The sequence below is a fragment of the Oryzias melastigma genome, linkage group LG12, assembly GCF_002922805.2.
Source record: "Oryzias melastigma strain HK-1 linkage group LG12, ASM292280v2, whole genome shotgun sequence".
NCBI classification, from domain to species: Eukaryota; Metazoa; Chordata; class Actinopteri; order Beloniformes; family Adrianichthyidae; genus Oryzias; species Oryzias melastigma.
In genome coordinates, this window is record NC_050523.1 from 17,061,735 (window position 1) to 17,075,170 (window position 13,436).

Here is a 13,436-nt window from a genome sequence, read left to right on the forward strand (position 1 = left end):
AAAAAAAAAAAAAAAAAAATTTATGCCCAAAAATTGGTTTGAGAAATTGAATTAAGTGCAGAACATTTTGCTGGGAGGAACTCTTGAAAACAAAGTAAAAAGAAATGTTAAATCTGGTGAAGTGACTTCCTTTAATGTAGGAGACACTGCACGTAGGAGGAATGAAACATTCACTGTGACAAAAAGTGAAACTGCAAATCCACAAAGTGAATTGAATTTTAGCGAGGGACCAATGCTTGATGTATGCCAAGTAAATCAGGGGTGTCAGACGCGATCGCACAGGGGGCCAAAATCTAAAGCGCATAGTTGGTCATGGGCCAAATAGGATGAACATTTACTGAACACTCTTTTAAAACTTTAAAAGCTGAACTTTTCAACACCACTATAAATACAAACGGGCAGAAATATTATTCCAGAATAAATTGACTTAAGCCTTGAATAATTTTCAGTATGTTACTCTGCATAAAAACATATTTTATTAAAATTTAAACGAACACAAGATAACATGAGGCCATTAATGATGATAAAATGATCTGGAGGGCCGGATCTGGCCCCCAGGCCTTGACTTTGACACATGTGAGGTAAATGATACAAACATGTTTGACATCTAAATCCATGTTTTCCTCTATAGCCGAGTTTCTCTGCAAAGACCGTCAGAGCTGCGTCCTCCAGAGTCAGGTGTGTGACGGTCGCTCTCACTGCTTGGACGCTTCAGATGAGCTGAACTGTCCGAGCACAGCTCCTCTTCCCAAATCTTCAAACGCGCTGAAATGCCGTTTTGGATCAACCCTGTGTCGAGATGGAACAGAGTGTGTCCTCCTGAGTCACATCTGTGATGGAGAGACGGACTGTGAAGATGGATCAGATGAAGATGCATGTGGTGAGTAGTTTTATTAGCTTGGATGACTGTTGGACTTTAAACACTGATCATTGTTCTGCTTCTTTGCTAGATGCTGCTGCAGAGAAATCACCTTCCACATCTGTGAAGAATGATGTCATGAGTTTGTCTCCTGCACTGATCCCGTCAGTCACTGAGGCTCCCAAAAAGCCAGCATGCAGCAGCCCTTCAGTTCTGTGTCCAGGTTCTTCTTTATGCATCAAACCCACACAGATGTGTGACGGAAGGAGAGACTGTCCCGATGGATCTGATGAGAAATGTGTCAAAAGATGTCCTTCTGCCTGTAAGTGGGTTATTTTATGCTTCTATGTTCTTCCATTTTAATATTAAATCTTGTTTTGTTTTTTTATTTTTTTCGGACAAATTGTGTTTTGAGTTAATTTAACTTTTTTATTGTATTGGATAAATGTCCTTAAACTTAGGATTCTTATGTAGCAAAATTCTGTCTAGTTTGAGTCCAAAGAATTTTACCTGCATCTTGACTACTTTTTAGGATGATCAACAACAAATTATCAGTTATTAAATGTCATTTATGACTTAAATGTTTTGTTTTTTTCTCTGCCCCCGGTACAGCTGATTTTCGCTGCAAAGACCGTAGAAGCTGTGTCTCCAGGAGTCAAGTATGCGACGGGCGAGCTCACTGCAACGACGGCTCAGATGAGCTGAACTGTGCTGGCGAGGCTGCAGCTGCTCCTCAGAAAGCGGATCTGAAATGCCGCGTGGGCTCCAGACTCTGTCGGGACGGCACGGAATGCGTTCTGTTTAGTCACGTCTGTGACGGCGAGCCAGACTGTCGGGATGGATCCGATCAGGAAGACTGCGGTGAGTCTTCTGGGAAGACTTTGATAGAAATGCCTGTTCAGAACTTCTGCAGGGAACAAATAACTGTTTATATTTTTCTGTCCTTGTTTCGACTCTTGTTAGATGAAGTGGAGAAGGCTGCAGAGACTCCAAAGCCGTCCTGCAGCTTTCCTTCCGTTCAGTGTCCGGATTCGACCATTTGCATAAACCCGGCACAGTTGTGTGATGGAATAAGAGACTGTCCCGATGGATCTGATGAGAACTGCGTGAAAAACTGCGCAGATGAGAGTGAGAACTTTGAAAAAAATATATATATTTTCAAATTGTTTGGGATGTCATAGGATTGGGATGTTTCTCTTCTCTGCAGGTGACTTCCTCTGCAAAGACCGCCGCAGCTGCGTCTCAAAGTCTCTGCTTTGCGACGGGCGCTCTCACTGCTATGATGGCTCAGACGAGGCCAACTGTCAGAGCGTGGCGGCCCCTGAATCCAAGTCTGCTGTGCTGCAGTGCCGCATGGGCTCAAGGCCATGCGATGATGGCAAAGAGTGCGTCCTGTACAGTCATGTCTGTGACGGGGAGGAAGACTGTCTGGATGGATCGGATGAAAAGGAATGCCAGGAAACCTGCAAACAAGGTTTCCTACTTAAAAAAAAAATATTTAAACTTTATGCACTTATGTCTGAAAAGCACTGATTCTGACAACAAAAGAAACATGGCTAGGTGTTAAAATGTCGTATCCGGCTGCTCCTCCACAGGAGAGTTTCAGTGTGCTCATGGGAAGATGTGCATCCCTGAGTCGGAGGTGTGTGACGGACGGCCGCAGTGTCAGGATCGGTCTGACGAGCTGGACTGCTGGGAGAAAACGAAGAGCTGCGAGTTCCGCTGTGCTGATGGCAAACGCTGCATCCCACAGAAATTCCTCTGCGATGGAGAGATGGACTGCCTGGATGGCTCGGATGAGGTGGAATGCGGTACGTTTTTAAGGCGCATCCTGCTAAATTTTGTTTTCTGACCGTTTTTTTAAAGAAAACGATTTAGAAAAGTATTTATTTATTTGTTTTTTTTTAAAGAGCAGTGCTACTACAAATGTAAAGAAAAAATAAACTTAAAGAAATTCTCAAATTTTGATTCAAAATGTTACAATTGTTTTTGCAATACATAAAGAAGCTTTTATAGATGATTTATTAATCTGTCAGTAAAGATGCTAATAATGACTCAAATTTTAAAGGGTGGTCGAAGCTTTTTCCTGCCTCAGATGACTTTAGGTGTGTCATCTACATTTTGTCTCTTCTTCCCCAGACTCCAGTCCTCTTGCCCCAACAGGATCTACGGTTCCCACCTCAGTTTGTGCCGCTCCTTCAGTTCTCTGCCCGGGATCTCCTGTCTGCGTCTCTCAACAGCAGCTGTGTGACGGGCGAAGAGACTGTCCGGATGGATCTGATGAGGAGAGCTGTGTGTTTAAATGCCAAAATGCAGGCAAGTTCAGGAATCGGCATGAAGCCCTCTGATGGCTCTGTCTGCTGCAATCTTTGAGTAATATCAGCTTATGTTTTTGTGAGCTGCCTTTTGAGGATCTAATTGTAATTTATGATTCATTTTTATTTTCCCTTCCAAATGTGACTTGATTGTTCTTTCAGAGGACTTCTTATGCAGCGATCACAGAAAATGCGTCTCCAAGATCCACGTGTGTGACGGACGTTCTCACTGCCCTGATGGATCTGATGAGAGGCAGTGTCAGACAGCGGACCTCAGCCCGACCTGTAAGCTGGGACTGAATACAGAACCAAGGATTCATGTCTTTGGTTTCATCTGCCAGAACACCAACTTTTATCCATTCTGCATTTCCATATTTGCTTTCAACAGTTTTAAGCTTGTCTCTTCAAATCAGACTTTATTCGTATAGTCCCCTTCCAACTGCTCTAACTTACAACCCCAACCTAACATTAGCGGTGCAACAAAAGTACTTCAATTGAGCTTCAATTCTAAAGTCTCAAACGTTTTTTATCACAATAGTGAACTCTCAGTCGTGTTTAAGTTTATCTTTTTTCTTCAAAGCCTCTCCAAATGTTCCCCGCGTCCGAACGGAGCCTGTGAAATGCCGGAAAGGTTTCAAAGCGTGCAAAGACGGTTTGGAGTGCGTGATGTACAGCCACGTGTGCGACGGAGAGCAGGACTGTAAGGACGGCTCAGACGAAGAGGGATGTGAGACTCGGTGCAAAACAGGTCGGTTTTGTCGGCAAACTTCAAAATTTGCTTACTCCAATCACCTTTTGATCTATTGTTGAAGTGTTCCTAGTGCTTTTTTTAAATTATGATTGTTGTTTTTATTAAAAAAAACAAAAGTCTTTAATCTTCTAGGTATTAATTTCTGGAAAGTGGCAGTTCATTTAAAAAAATCACCTCTGAGTTGGGGGCGGTATTCTTTTCCCATCATGCCCCAAGCACCACCCATGATCCCCCCACACCAATCTCATAGCTCCATGTCTTGCTACTGTAAATCTTCACCGCTGCTACATAAAAATGTCAAAAGATATTAGAGCTATCCAGCCGTGCAGTTTGGAGCCCGACGGCAGCTTAGACGAGGAAAACTGAAGGATTAATTGATCTATTTATCTGCAGTGGATGCATCGGAATGGAGTGGAGCAGGGAGACTTTGATCTGCTGACTGTAGTTTTTACATAAGTATAATGAAAGCAATTTTGACTCTAATTTTCTTAGTACATGTCCTCCATCAGCAAAATGCCACAAGGTTATGGTAAAAATGCAATTTTCATTAGTCGCTAGTGATCTTGACTGTATCTGATTACCGACATGTAAAATATCTGAATCTGTCCCCCAGGTGAGTTCCAGTGTGCCCATGGCAACAGATGCATCCCACAGAAAGGGGTGTGCGACGGACAGAGGGACTGTCAGGACGGCTCTGATGAAATAAACTGCTCAAGTCTGACTGAGGGCTGCAATCACCGCTGTGACAACAAAACTCGCTGCGTACCGCAGACCTTCCTGTGCGACGGCGAGCGAGACTGTGCCGATGGTTCGGATGAGGAGAAATGCGGTGGGTGACTTTTCTACTTTATTGAGCTTTTGTTTTTAAACCTGACGAAAAATAAGATGAGCCCCCTTCTTTCTCCCAGGTTTGGTTCCCTGTTCGCTTTACCAGTTCCGCTGTACCAGCGGTCAGTGTGTGTCCGAAGCTCTGCGGTGTGACGGCTATCCTGACTGCAGAGACCGCTCCGACGAGGCGGGCTGCGCCAAACAACCGCGCTGCCCGGCACAGCTGCGGTGCCCGCATAGCCACGAGTGCCTGCAGGAAGAGTGGCTCTGCGATGGGGAGGAAGACTGCAAAGATGGATCTGATGAAAAGGTGAGGACAGCAGAGTTTTAAATAAACAAAACAAAAAAAAAAACTGATCACTGCTAAAATCTGTTTGCAGAACTGCAACGCTCCTCCAGCAAAGTGCAGAGACCACCAGTGGCCGTGCAGAGACGGCAGATGCATTCCTCTGTTCTGGAGATGTGACGGGAAGGAGGATTGTCATGATGGCACAGATGAGGAAAAATGTGAGTTTTGAGAAGTTTCTGAAGAGGATGTTGGTGGTAAAACATGAAGTGTCACATGACTCACGGCCACAGATGGCTAGTAATCAATCCTTGTTCCTACCACCACAGGTCTGCAGAGAAAATGCCCCCCTCATCTTTACCAGTGCGGCAGCGGCGAGTGCCTGGACCCTAGCTTGGTGTGTAACGGCCTCACAAACTGTGCTGACCGTTCAGATGAAGGTGTGGAATGTTCTCACCACAACTGCTCCAGTCCATCAGCTCCTCTGTGTGACCAGCAATGCATGAGCACTCCCAGAGGACCGGTCAGTCAAACACCATCTGACACAAAGGAAAAATTAGCTGTACAGTGTCCCTCACTATTTTGTGATTCACCTTTTTGCAGATCTGTAAATGATGTACTGTGTTCTATGACCTGATTGGCTGTTGATCTGGTCAATCAATCTCTGCTGTCTCCTGAATGCACTCAGTTTGCGACATTTATCTAAATCTCAAATCACAATTGGATCCTTTTCATTCTATAATGCTGGGCTTACTATGAAGGCTTGGACTTTGAGGGTTTAAACAAGTGAAGAGTGTGAAAATGTTTCTGTTTGAGAAAAGAAATCCCACTTCAAGGATTTTCCCTATTGCAGGTCAAGATAAACAAGAGAACTTTATTTGAAATGTTTAATCTTTTTTTTTTTCTTTTCCCAGAAGTGTTACTGTGCTTCAGGGTTCAAACTACAGTCTGGCACAGTGTTCTGTGTGGATACTGATGAGTGCAGTTCAGCTGTCTCTCCATGTAAGCACAGCTGTGTGAACACCAGAGGGTCTTACACCTGTCACTGCCACCCGGGCTTCTACCTGGAGCCGGACAACAAAAGCTGCAAGACGAGAGGTACTTTTGGAGAACTTTTTGTTTTATATTTTTTTTTTAATTAAAACTAAGTTGATGTTACTAAGTGCCTTGAGTTACTGCATGTCCCCTCTGATGGAGTCTCAAGTTTTATTTTAAAGTTCAAGAGGAACACAATTGCTATGAAGTAAAATTGCCTTTTTTTTTTTTCATTGAGCAAATAATTATTTTTTGTTTGGTTTTAATCCACTCTTTCCTGTTAGAACTAAGTATATTTTAAAGTAAGATACTGATAAAAGACCACGTTTTTATTTTCAAAGTTTTTTTTCTTTTATTTTTAACTGGATACAGTCTGAAAACTGCTCTTTTTGTTCCATTTCCAGACGAGCCTTTGCTCCTGGCCTCGGTGCAGTCAGAGCTGTTGCTTCTCGGCGTTCACAGCGGCACCTTGAAGCTTCTCTCTACTGCTAATCGGCCCGTCTTCTCTGTGGACTTTGACTGGACTCAAAGGAGAGTTTACTGGCTGAGCCCGACATTCCAGAGCATCCGCTGGGCGGACATGAAAAACTCCAACAAAGGAACTCTGATAAAAGGTTCTCTTTTGAAGCTTCATTTTCTTAGTCCTGTTTCAGTTTGAGTGGCAATGTGACAACAATTGTACTCTGTATTTTGAAATATTCAGGTGTGAAGTCAGATGCCATCGCGGTTGACTGGGTTGGTAAGAATCTGTACTGGGTGGAAGGACTGGTTGGCCAGATTTTGGCGGTGAAGCTGGGGACTTCCATAGTCCGATCTCAGGACCACGCTGTGGTTCTGGGTGAAGACCTGGAGCAGCCGAGCTCTCTGGTGCTGCTTCCACACAAAGGGTGAGATTCTCCGGCTGTCTCTGAACAAAAACCAGTAAGAAATGCAGATGTTAGAGTCCTGTCCATCCTCAGGTTCATGCTGTGGTCTGAGATCGGCAGCTCCCCACAGATCAAGCGGGCTGGAATGGACGGGTCAAAGAGAAAGGTGTTGGTGAGCCACGATTTGAGTTGGCCAGTGAGTCTGGCCTATGATTTCCTTGACGACCGGGTGTACTGGGCTGATGAGAAGCTGCACTGCATTGGCTCATCCACTCTGGATGGAGAAAACATAAAGGTGAACAAAAACACGAGGACTGAACCACCGCTGAGTTATTTTCACCAAAACATTGTTGAGCCTTTTAGAAGTCAGATTTGATTGTTTTTAAAAAAATGTTGTGAATTTTTTACTCATTAGATCCTTCAGTTGGCTGAAACTCCAAGTCCATTCTCATTGGCGGTTTTCAGTGATCGTATTTTCTGGTCTGACACCAAGAGAAGAGCCATCCGCTCAGCTGACAAGAAGACTGGGAAAGATCAGAAAGTTCTCCTGAAGAGGCCTGGACAGCCTTTTGGACTGAGGGTGAGACTTTGCTTCTGATTGTTTTTGATTTTTAGGCAAACTGACTTTAGTTGTTAAGAATGACCTTTTTTAATGATACATGCAGTTTGACAAATCCACATGGATTACACATGGGTTTGACAAATCCATGTGTAATCAACTGTTCTTTTTTTTAATCTTGAACCATTTTTTTCCCTTCCAAAAGATGAATTTTTAAGTGTTACTCTGGTTGCGGAGGGATGATGGTCCCAATCCGATCATCTTTTGATCTAATTCTAAAAGCATTCCACGTGGTCTTTTAATTAAAAATTCTTGTTTTAAGACAAAAGCCAGAAACTTGTCGTTTTCTAGGACAGTTTCTGCAGAGCGGCAACACTGTCAGCGGTGAAGATTTGATGATGTTCCTTTAACTGAAGAATCTCCTTGAATAACTTGGACTTCGGTGTTCCCTCCTTCCTCAGGTGATGCATGCCCTTTCCCAGCCAGCTCTGCCCAACCCCTGTGTGTACCTCCACTGCTCCCACCTGTGTCTCCTGGCTCCTGCAGCTCAAAGCAAATCTGGGGCAGCGGAATCCCCTGCAGCAGTCTGTCGATGTCCAAAGGGCCTGCTGCTCTCCCAGGATAAGAGGACCTGCTCTCTGCCTCAGGAGTCCTCTTTCATCCTGCTCTTGTCTCATCACACAGTCTATCAGGTGATTTTTCCTTGAGCTCCGTTGTCTTTCATGTCTGCTCTTGTTGAAATCTAATTGAATCTTGTTAAATAATGTATCGTGTCTGCTCTGCTTTCATCACTCAGATATATTTGCGCTCCATGCGTCATGAGGGAATCGCTCTGAAAAAAATGCCCAACGGTCGAGATTTCCCCCTATCTGGAGAGAAAGAGCCGCTGGGGCTGGACCTCTCCATTCCTCAGCTCTCTCTGTTTGTGGCTTATGCCAAAGAATCTGTCAATGTGTTGAAACTAAGCAGCTCCGATTCCAAAGCAGGACTCTCACCGGCCGGACAAATCCTGACACTCATGGTATGGATGACATTTTAAAGCTAACGCCCTCATTTAGGACTGTAAAGAACATATTTTTATTTTTTTAAAAGAACCTCTGGAGCCACACGTGGCTCTTTTCCCCCTCCATTGTGGCTCTTTGTTTAAATTTTTCTAAAAAGCCAATTTGAATAGTTTTGTAGTGTTGGTTCATTTACTTAAATTAATTACATTTTTATGCTTAGATTTTTAACAAAACTGAGCAAAAATGATGGTAAAAGGTTTAATTGCTTTTAGAGTGGATTTCTATCAGAATGACATCTTATTGCATTTATAAAAAAAAAATCTACAGAGTTTTTTTATTCAATAGCAAAAGGAGAAGAAAGATAAAGGAACACCAAAGTCACAATGACAGAAAAGACATTTTTGCATTTTAATTCAAGTAAATCTGATGCAGCTGGAATATCTTGTCAAACAATATGCATTTTATTTTGAAAGGAGCTTGTATGAGATGCTTTAAAAAATAAAAAAACGAATTTAATAAAGAAACTTAATTGTAGAGATTATTTAAAGCGATATTTTATAGATGAATGGCTTAATGGCCACAGAACATAATATTTTTCTAACCTTTTTCGGATGTCTTTTGATTTTAGTTCATAAGAAACTTAATCATATGGCTCTTTTAGCCTTAAATGTTGCACACCCCTGCTCTAAAGATGCATCGAAGCAACGAAAAAAAAACATTTCTGTGCAGGAAAAACAAACTGGTACGCACCTGAAAACAAAGTGATCATTTGCACACAGGAAACCTTTTCAGAGTCTGTTACAAGGTTCCTCTCTTGCACCTTTCCCAGTCTTGCAGTCTAGAATTTCACCTATCGTAAAACTGTGCCCCCGTCACAAACGAAGGAACACTTGTATCTGAAAATGACATTATATGAGAAGGTGGCCATATAACCTCTTCCACCCACTATTGTGGTTCTGATCAGCTGGGAGCAGAACAGAAATATTGACCAGGCTTGAAAGAGGTAGAACATTTTCTTTCATTTGGTTAAAGTCTTTTAGGTGTAACCAAACGGGGAAGCTGGAGGATGACTCCATCCAGTGAGAGGAATGGGGCTTGGGAACAGGAGTGTTATCATTACTGGAGCTGCAGATCATGATATGGGACTTCAAAAATTGTTTGACCAATCACAAAATTCTAATGTAATTCCTCAATTTATCCTGTAGGGAGCAGCACACACTGTTTTTGACCATTTTCAAGAATTAAGTTTATTTTAATGTCAAAAATTTGGCAATGACCAACAGACAGCACTTTTAAAGCTCCATTTATAGAGGTCAACAGCCAAAAAAAAGTTGATTTAGGGTTTGGTCACCCTTTAAGTTCATCCTGAGTTTGGTCAGAGGATCTACTGAGCACGAGCACTCCAGTGTCAATTTAAAATGTCCAGAGGTGGTTCATCAATCCACATCCTTCTGCTGATCTTTGTGCTGCGTCCCGGTGGCGTGCCCCGCCATCTCCATTGGTGTCCCGCAATAAGGCTCGTTCTAGGTCAACAGCTCCACCACCAACAGCTTCATTGCATTCTCTCCTGAGAACGGGTCACTCCCTTCTTCATCCTCTCTTGGGGGAGACTGCACACATCCCACTCCCGGGAAGGTGAGGGGGGGACTCCCATTCTGTCCTCTTCTCTCGTCCTGGTCTCTTATAAAAGCGGATCGATACCAGTTGCTCACATGTTGCCTGATCTGCAGTTCCATCCATGAGGAGTTCAAGGAGCCCAGAATTCATTCAATAAAAATACAGTCACAAGGACGTGAGCTTATTGAGTTTACCGCGCAGCTTTGATTGTCTAGCATAGGTTTTGTTATCTCTGAATGCTACCAAAAACCACTTCTAAAGTATTTGTTTTTCGGCACAGGGGATCCATCTGTGTTAACTGATGCAGATGATTCTTTTGAAAATGCTTGCATACTTTTTTTTTTTTTTCTTCTGTCCCTTGAGGGGCTTAGTATTTTTCAGGTTTTTTATTTTTTTAAATCCAAATCTCTTCTCCATCCCAGCTGAATGAGTCGGTCACAGCACTAGCAGTCGACTGGGTGACGTCCAATCTGTTCTGGAGCAGCAGCGAGAGGCCTGACATTCACGTCACGACGCGTGAAGGCCTCACAACCTCACTGCTTCAAAGATCTCTGATGGTGAAGGAGCCCTGCTCACTTTAAACTATTTTTCTGTTTTTTCTTGAAACATAAATTAATTCTGCTTCTGTGGTTTTGTTTTTTTACTCTTCAGGGCATCTTTTCCATCGCTCTTCATCCTCTCTCGGGTAGGTTGTGCTACATTGCAACAGTAATGAAGGAGCGGAAAGGTCAGACGGAGGTGGACTGTGCGTGGATGGATGGGCATAACAAAGCAGTGCTGTGGAAAAAGTCCAGTGTCCCCATTTCCCTGGTCTTTTCCATTGAAGGAACAGTCATTTACTGGGCTGACTCTGGTGAGGACTTTAGTAATTTGAAGGTTTTATTTTTGTTTTGGGTATGTCTGCAATGAATCAATTTCATGTTCCAGGTGAAGGCGTAATTGGCTCTATTGGTGTGGATGGTTTGGGGTATCAGGAGTACAAAACGGGGTCCAATCTGCTGGTCTCATTCACACGCATTGAGAACATCTTTATTTGGGCTGCCCGAGACAAAGGTAAAGAGGTAGCATGGGCATTTATGATGCTTTGCTTCTGAGGAATTCAGCTTTTTAACGAGTGATTCTCAGATTTTCATCTGTATGAATCAGACATGCTGTAAACTTTTGAGAAATTAATCCTGGAAGTAACTGCACTGAAATTGACTGAAAAAAATCAGTTAATGTTAAATTTAATTGTTAAATTAATTTTGAAATAGCCTTTGCTCCACTTATGGATTTTAGACAGCAGGTGGCATCACATGTTTAAAAAAGTGCAATGAAGTTTTTAATTTTCAACTTGACCCTTCATGAACGGACTTTCTTTCCACCATAAATTTCTCAGACTTGTCGCTTTTTGTCTCACCTTTTCCCCTTCAAACTGTAGATGTGACCAAACTGTGGTTCAGTGATGGCCTGCAGCCCAAACAACTGTGGTTCGAGACAAAGACCACAGTGCTGGAAGTCAGAGCCTACAACGAGAGCCAGTCGGGTAAGGATTTCAAAGACATTGTTTCTGGAAGAAGGAAGACGAGATGTATCAAATATATATGCACCCAGGGACGGAGCTAGTACACTTTATATGGAAGGGGGCAGGAGAGGAGGGCAGGGCAGAAAACTTTGGAAGGGGGGCAAATGAGAATAGCTGTCTGTGGCCATTACAAATAAAAAGATAACAATTACAAATATCAGTGTTATTAGTATTAAAATGGCTTTTTTAAGAGCAGGTGATGTTTCTAACATTAAAAGAAGCTTGTACTGATGTCTTAATCTTTGTCAAGAATTATGCCAATAACTAAAAAATGCCCAGACAGAACAATGTTTACCATGTTAATGATCTGAACACTTTTGTTAGAGCTTCTCCATTTAGAAACTATGCAATACTGTATGCTATTAACAATCATTATTTCATCAATACATTCTAAAGTTTGTAATTGTACAAATTTGTCTAAATGTTTAAACTCAAAATTGAACTGAGTGGATCAAGAGAATAGAAAAAATAAAATAAAAAATCTGCATCGAATCGGTCCAGGCTCTGGTGAATCGAATCAATTCTGGAAATGATCAATACTTGGTCCTATCACAAACTAAGGGAAACCATATCCTGATAGTTGATAGTAAAACTAATGTAAAAATAGCAAATACAATTGGCACATGACAGAAAAACCTGCTAGCAGTTGATCTGCAGTGCTAATCTTGAATCTTTTTATGTCCATTTAGGAATTAGCCTTGTCACCTTAATTCCTACTCATAATGCCGAGTCATGACTCAATCCCTCTCAAACTGGTTCAAACTCTGAGAACTATTTGAGTAAAAGCTTGACAAACCTGTCTCGAGTCAAAACTTTTACACAACCTGCTCGCTGATATTTTCACATGGCTTCTTTCGTCTGGCTGGGAGCAGCTGAACTGAGTCATTGTTCTCTGCGGCTGCATATAAAAGCTTCACTCAGAGCTGGATAAATGGCTGTGATGTGATACCTGCACCGGCTTGGCAAGATGTGAAAAGTCCCGGTCTGCAGTGGGAACAGGCAGCGACGAATGAATGGAGCTCAAACACCAACGCTGACCTGGCACTTTCGCCTCATGTGAGGTTGTAGGTCTCTGCCCCCTGGTTGGAGGTCGGGCCCCCCCAGTCTTGTTTTCAGCAGGCTCATTTTTTTTAAAGTAGGGGCCACTGACGCCTCTCTGTATGATGTTCATAACTTCAGTATAAAGTTTAGTTCCAATGAAAATCATGTTTTTTATGAAAATGTTTTCTCAAGATCATGTTTTTCTTTTTTAATTTAAGTTAAAAACTGCATTTGAGGTTTATTTTTCTTTAATAAATGTAATGCAGCAGATGAAATGCTGTTTGGAAAAAAAATAATTAAAAAAATACCCACAGGGGCCACAAGCTCCCTCCTCTGCCCCATTCTGATGCATCCACGTTTCCTCATCAAGTTGGCATCTGGCTCAAAACTGAGCGATCAGATTGCTCCGATATGTTAGGTTGGGGTGTGAGGGCCTGTAAGCTAACTGGAGAGCATGTAAACGAAGAGCTCTTGGCAACTGGGAGGGCAAGGGGGGTTTGGGTTACTCTGTTCCAAAAACGGTCTCGTCCCACAACTTGGAGGTAAATTCCTGATAACCTGCAGCCACTCTAAAAAAACACGGGTCTTTGGCATAATCATAATTAAAAGTTCACTGGAAATGCTTTTATAATAGACCCAAAGATGATAGGAGTGGGTCTTTAACCTTTAGTCCATTTCAATCTTTTACTGATGCGCTAGAATATAAAATGT

General features: G+C 42.5%; 1 protein-coding gene across 3 annotated transcripts in view; it reads left to right on the forward strand.

Moving 5' to 3' along the window:
• Positions 1–12,158, forward strand: part of LOC112163393 (low-density lipoprotein receptor-related protein 2) — a 28,160-nt gene extending 16,002 nt beyond the window's left edge. Inside the window, exons 22-45 of one of the 3 annotated variants that reach the window (XM_024299760.2) lie at positions 632–880; positions 951–1,181; positions 1,472–1,720; positions 1,823–1,987; positions 2,067–2,333; positions 2,455–2,670; positions 2,999–3,175; positions 3,337–3,459; positions 3,755–3,922; positions 4,539–4,754; positions 4,834–5,063; positions 5,134–5,260; positions 5,369–5,562; positions 5,954–6,137; positions 6,479–6,688; positions 6,778–6,961; positions 7,034–7,235; positions 7,356–7,520; positions 7,961–8,191; positions 8,296–8,520; positions 10,543–10,677; positions 10,772–10,973; positions 11,048–11,173; positions 11,541–12,158. In XM_024299760.2, coding sequence (XP_024155528.2) covers positions 632–880; positions 951–1,181; positions 1,472–1,720; positions 1,823–1,987; positions 2,067–2,333; positions 2,455–2,670; positions 2,999–3,175; positions 3,337–3,459; positions 3,755–3,922; positions 4,539–4,754; positions 4,834–5,063; positions 5,134–5,260; positions 5,369–5,562; positions 5,954–6,137; positions 6,479–6,688; positions 6,778–6,961; positions 7,034–7,235; positions 7,356–7,520; positions 7,961–8,191; positions 8,296–8,520; positions 10,543–10,677; positions 10,772–10,973; positions 11,048–11,173; positions 11,541–11,725 — 4,661 coding nt within the window. In that variant the 3' untranslated portion in view covers positions 11,726–12,158. The remainder of the gene's footprint in view (positions 1–631; positions 881–950; positions 1,182–1,471; positions 1,721–1,822; positions 1,988–2,066; positions 2,334–2,454; positions 2,671–2,998; positions 3,176–3,336; positions 3,460–3,754; positions 3,923–4,538; positions 4,755–4,833; positions 5,064–5,133; positions 5,261–5,368; positions 5,563–5,953; positions 6,138–6,478; positions 6,689–6,777; positions 6,962–7,033; positions 7,236–7,355; positions 7,521–7,960; positions 8,192–8,295; positions 8,521–10,542; positions 10,678–10,771; positions 10,974–11,047; positions 11,174–11,540) is intronic. The other 2 variants (XM_036214386.1, XM_036214387.1) reach the window with 2 other exon arrangements.
• The last annotated feature ends 1,278 nt before the right edge of the window (positions 12,159–13,436 follow it).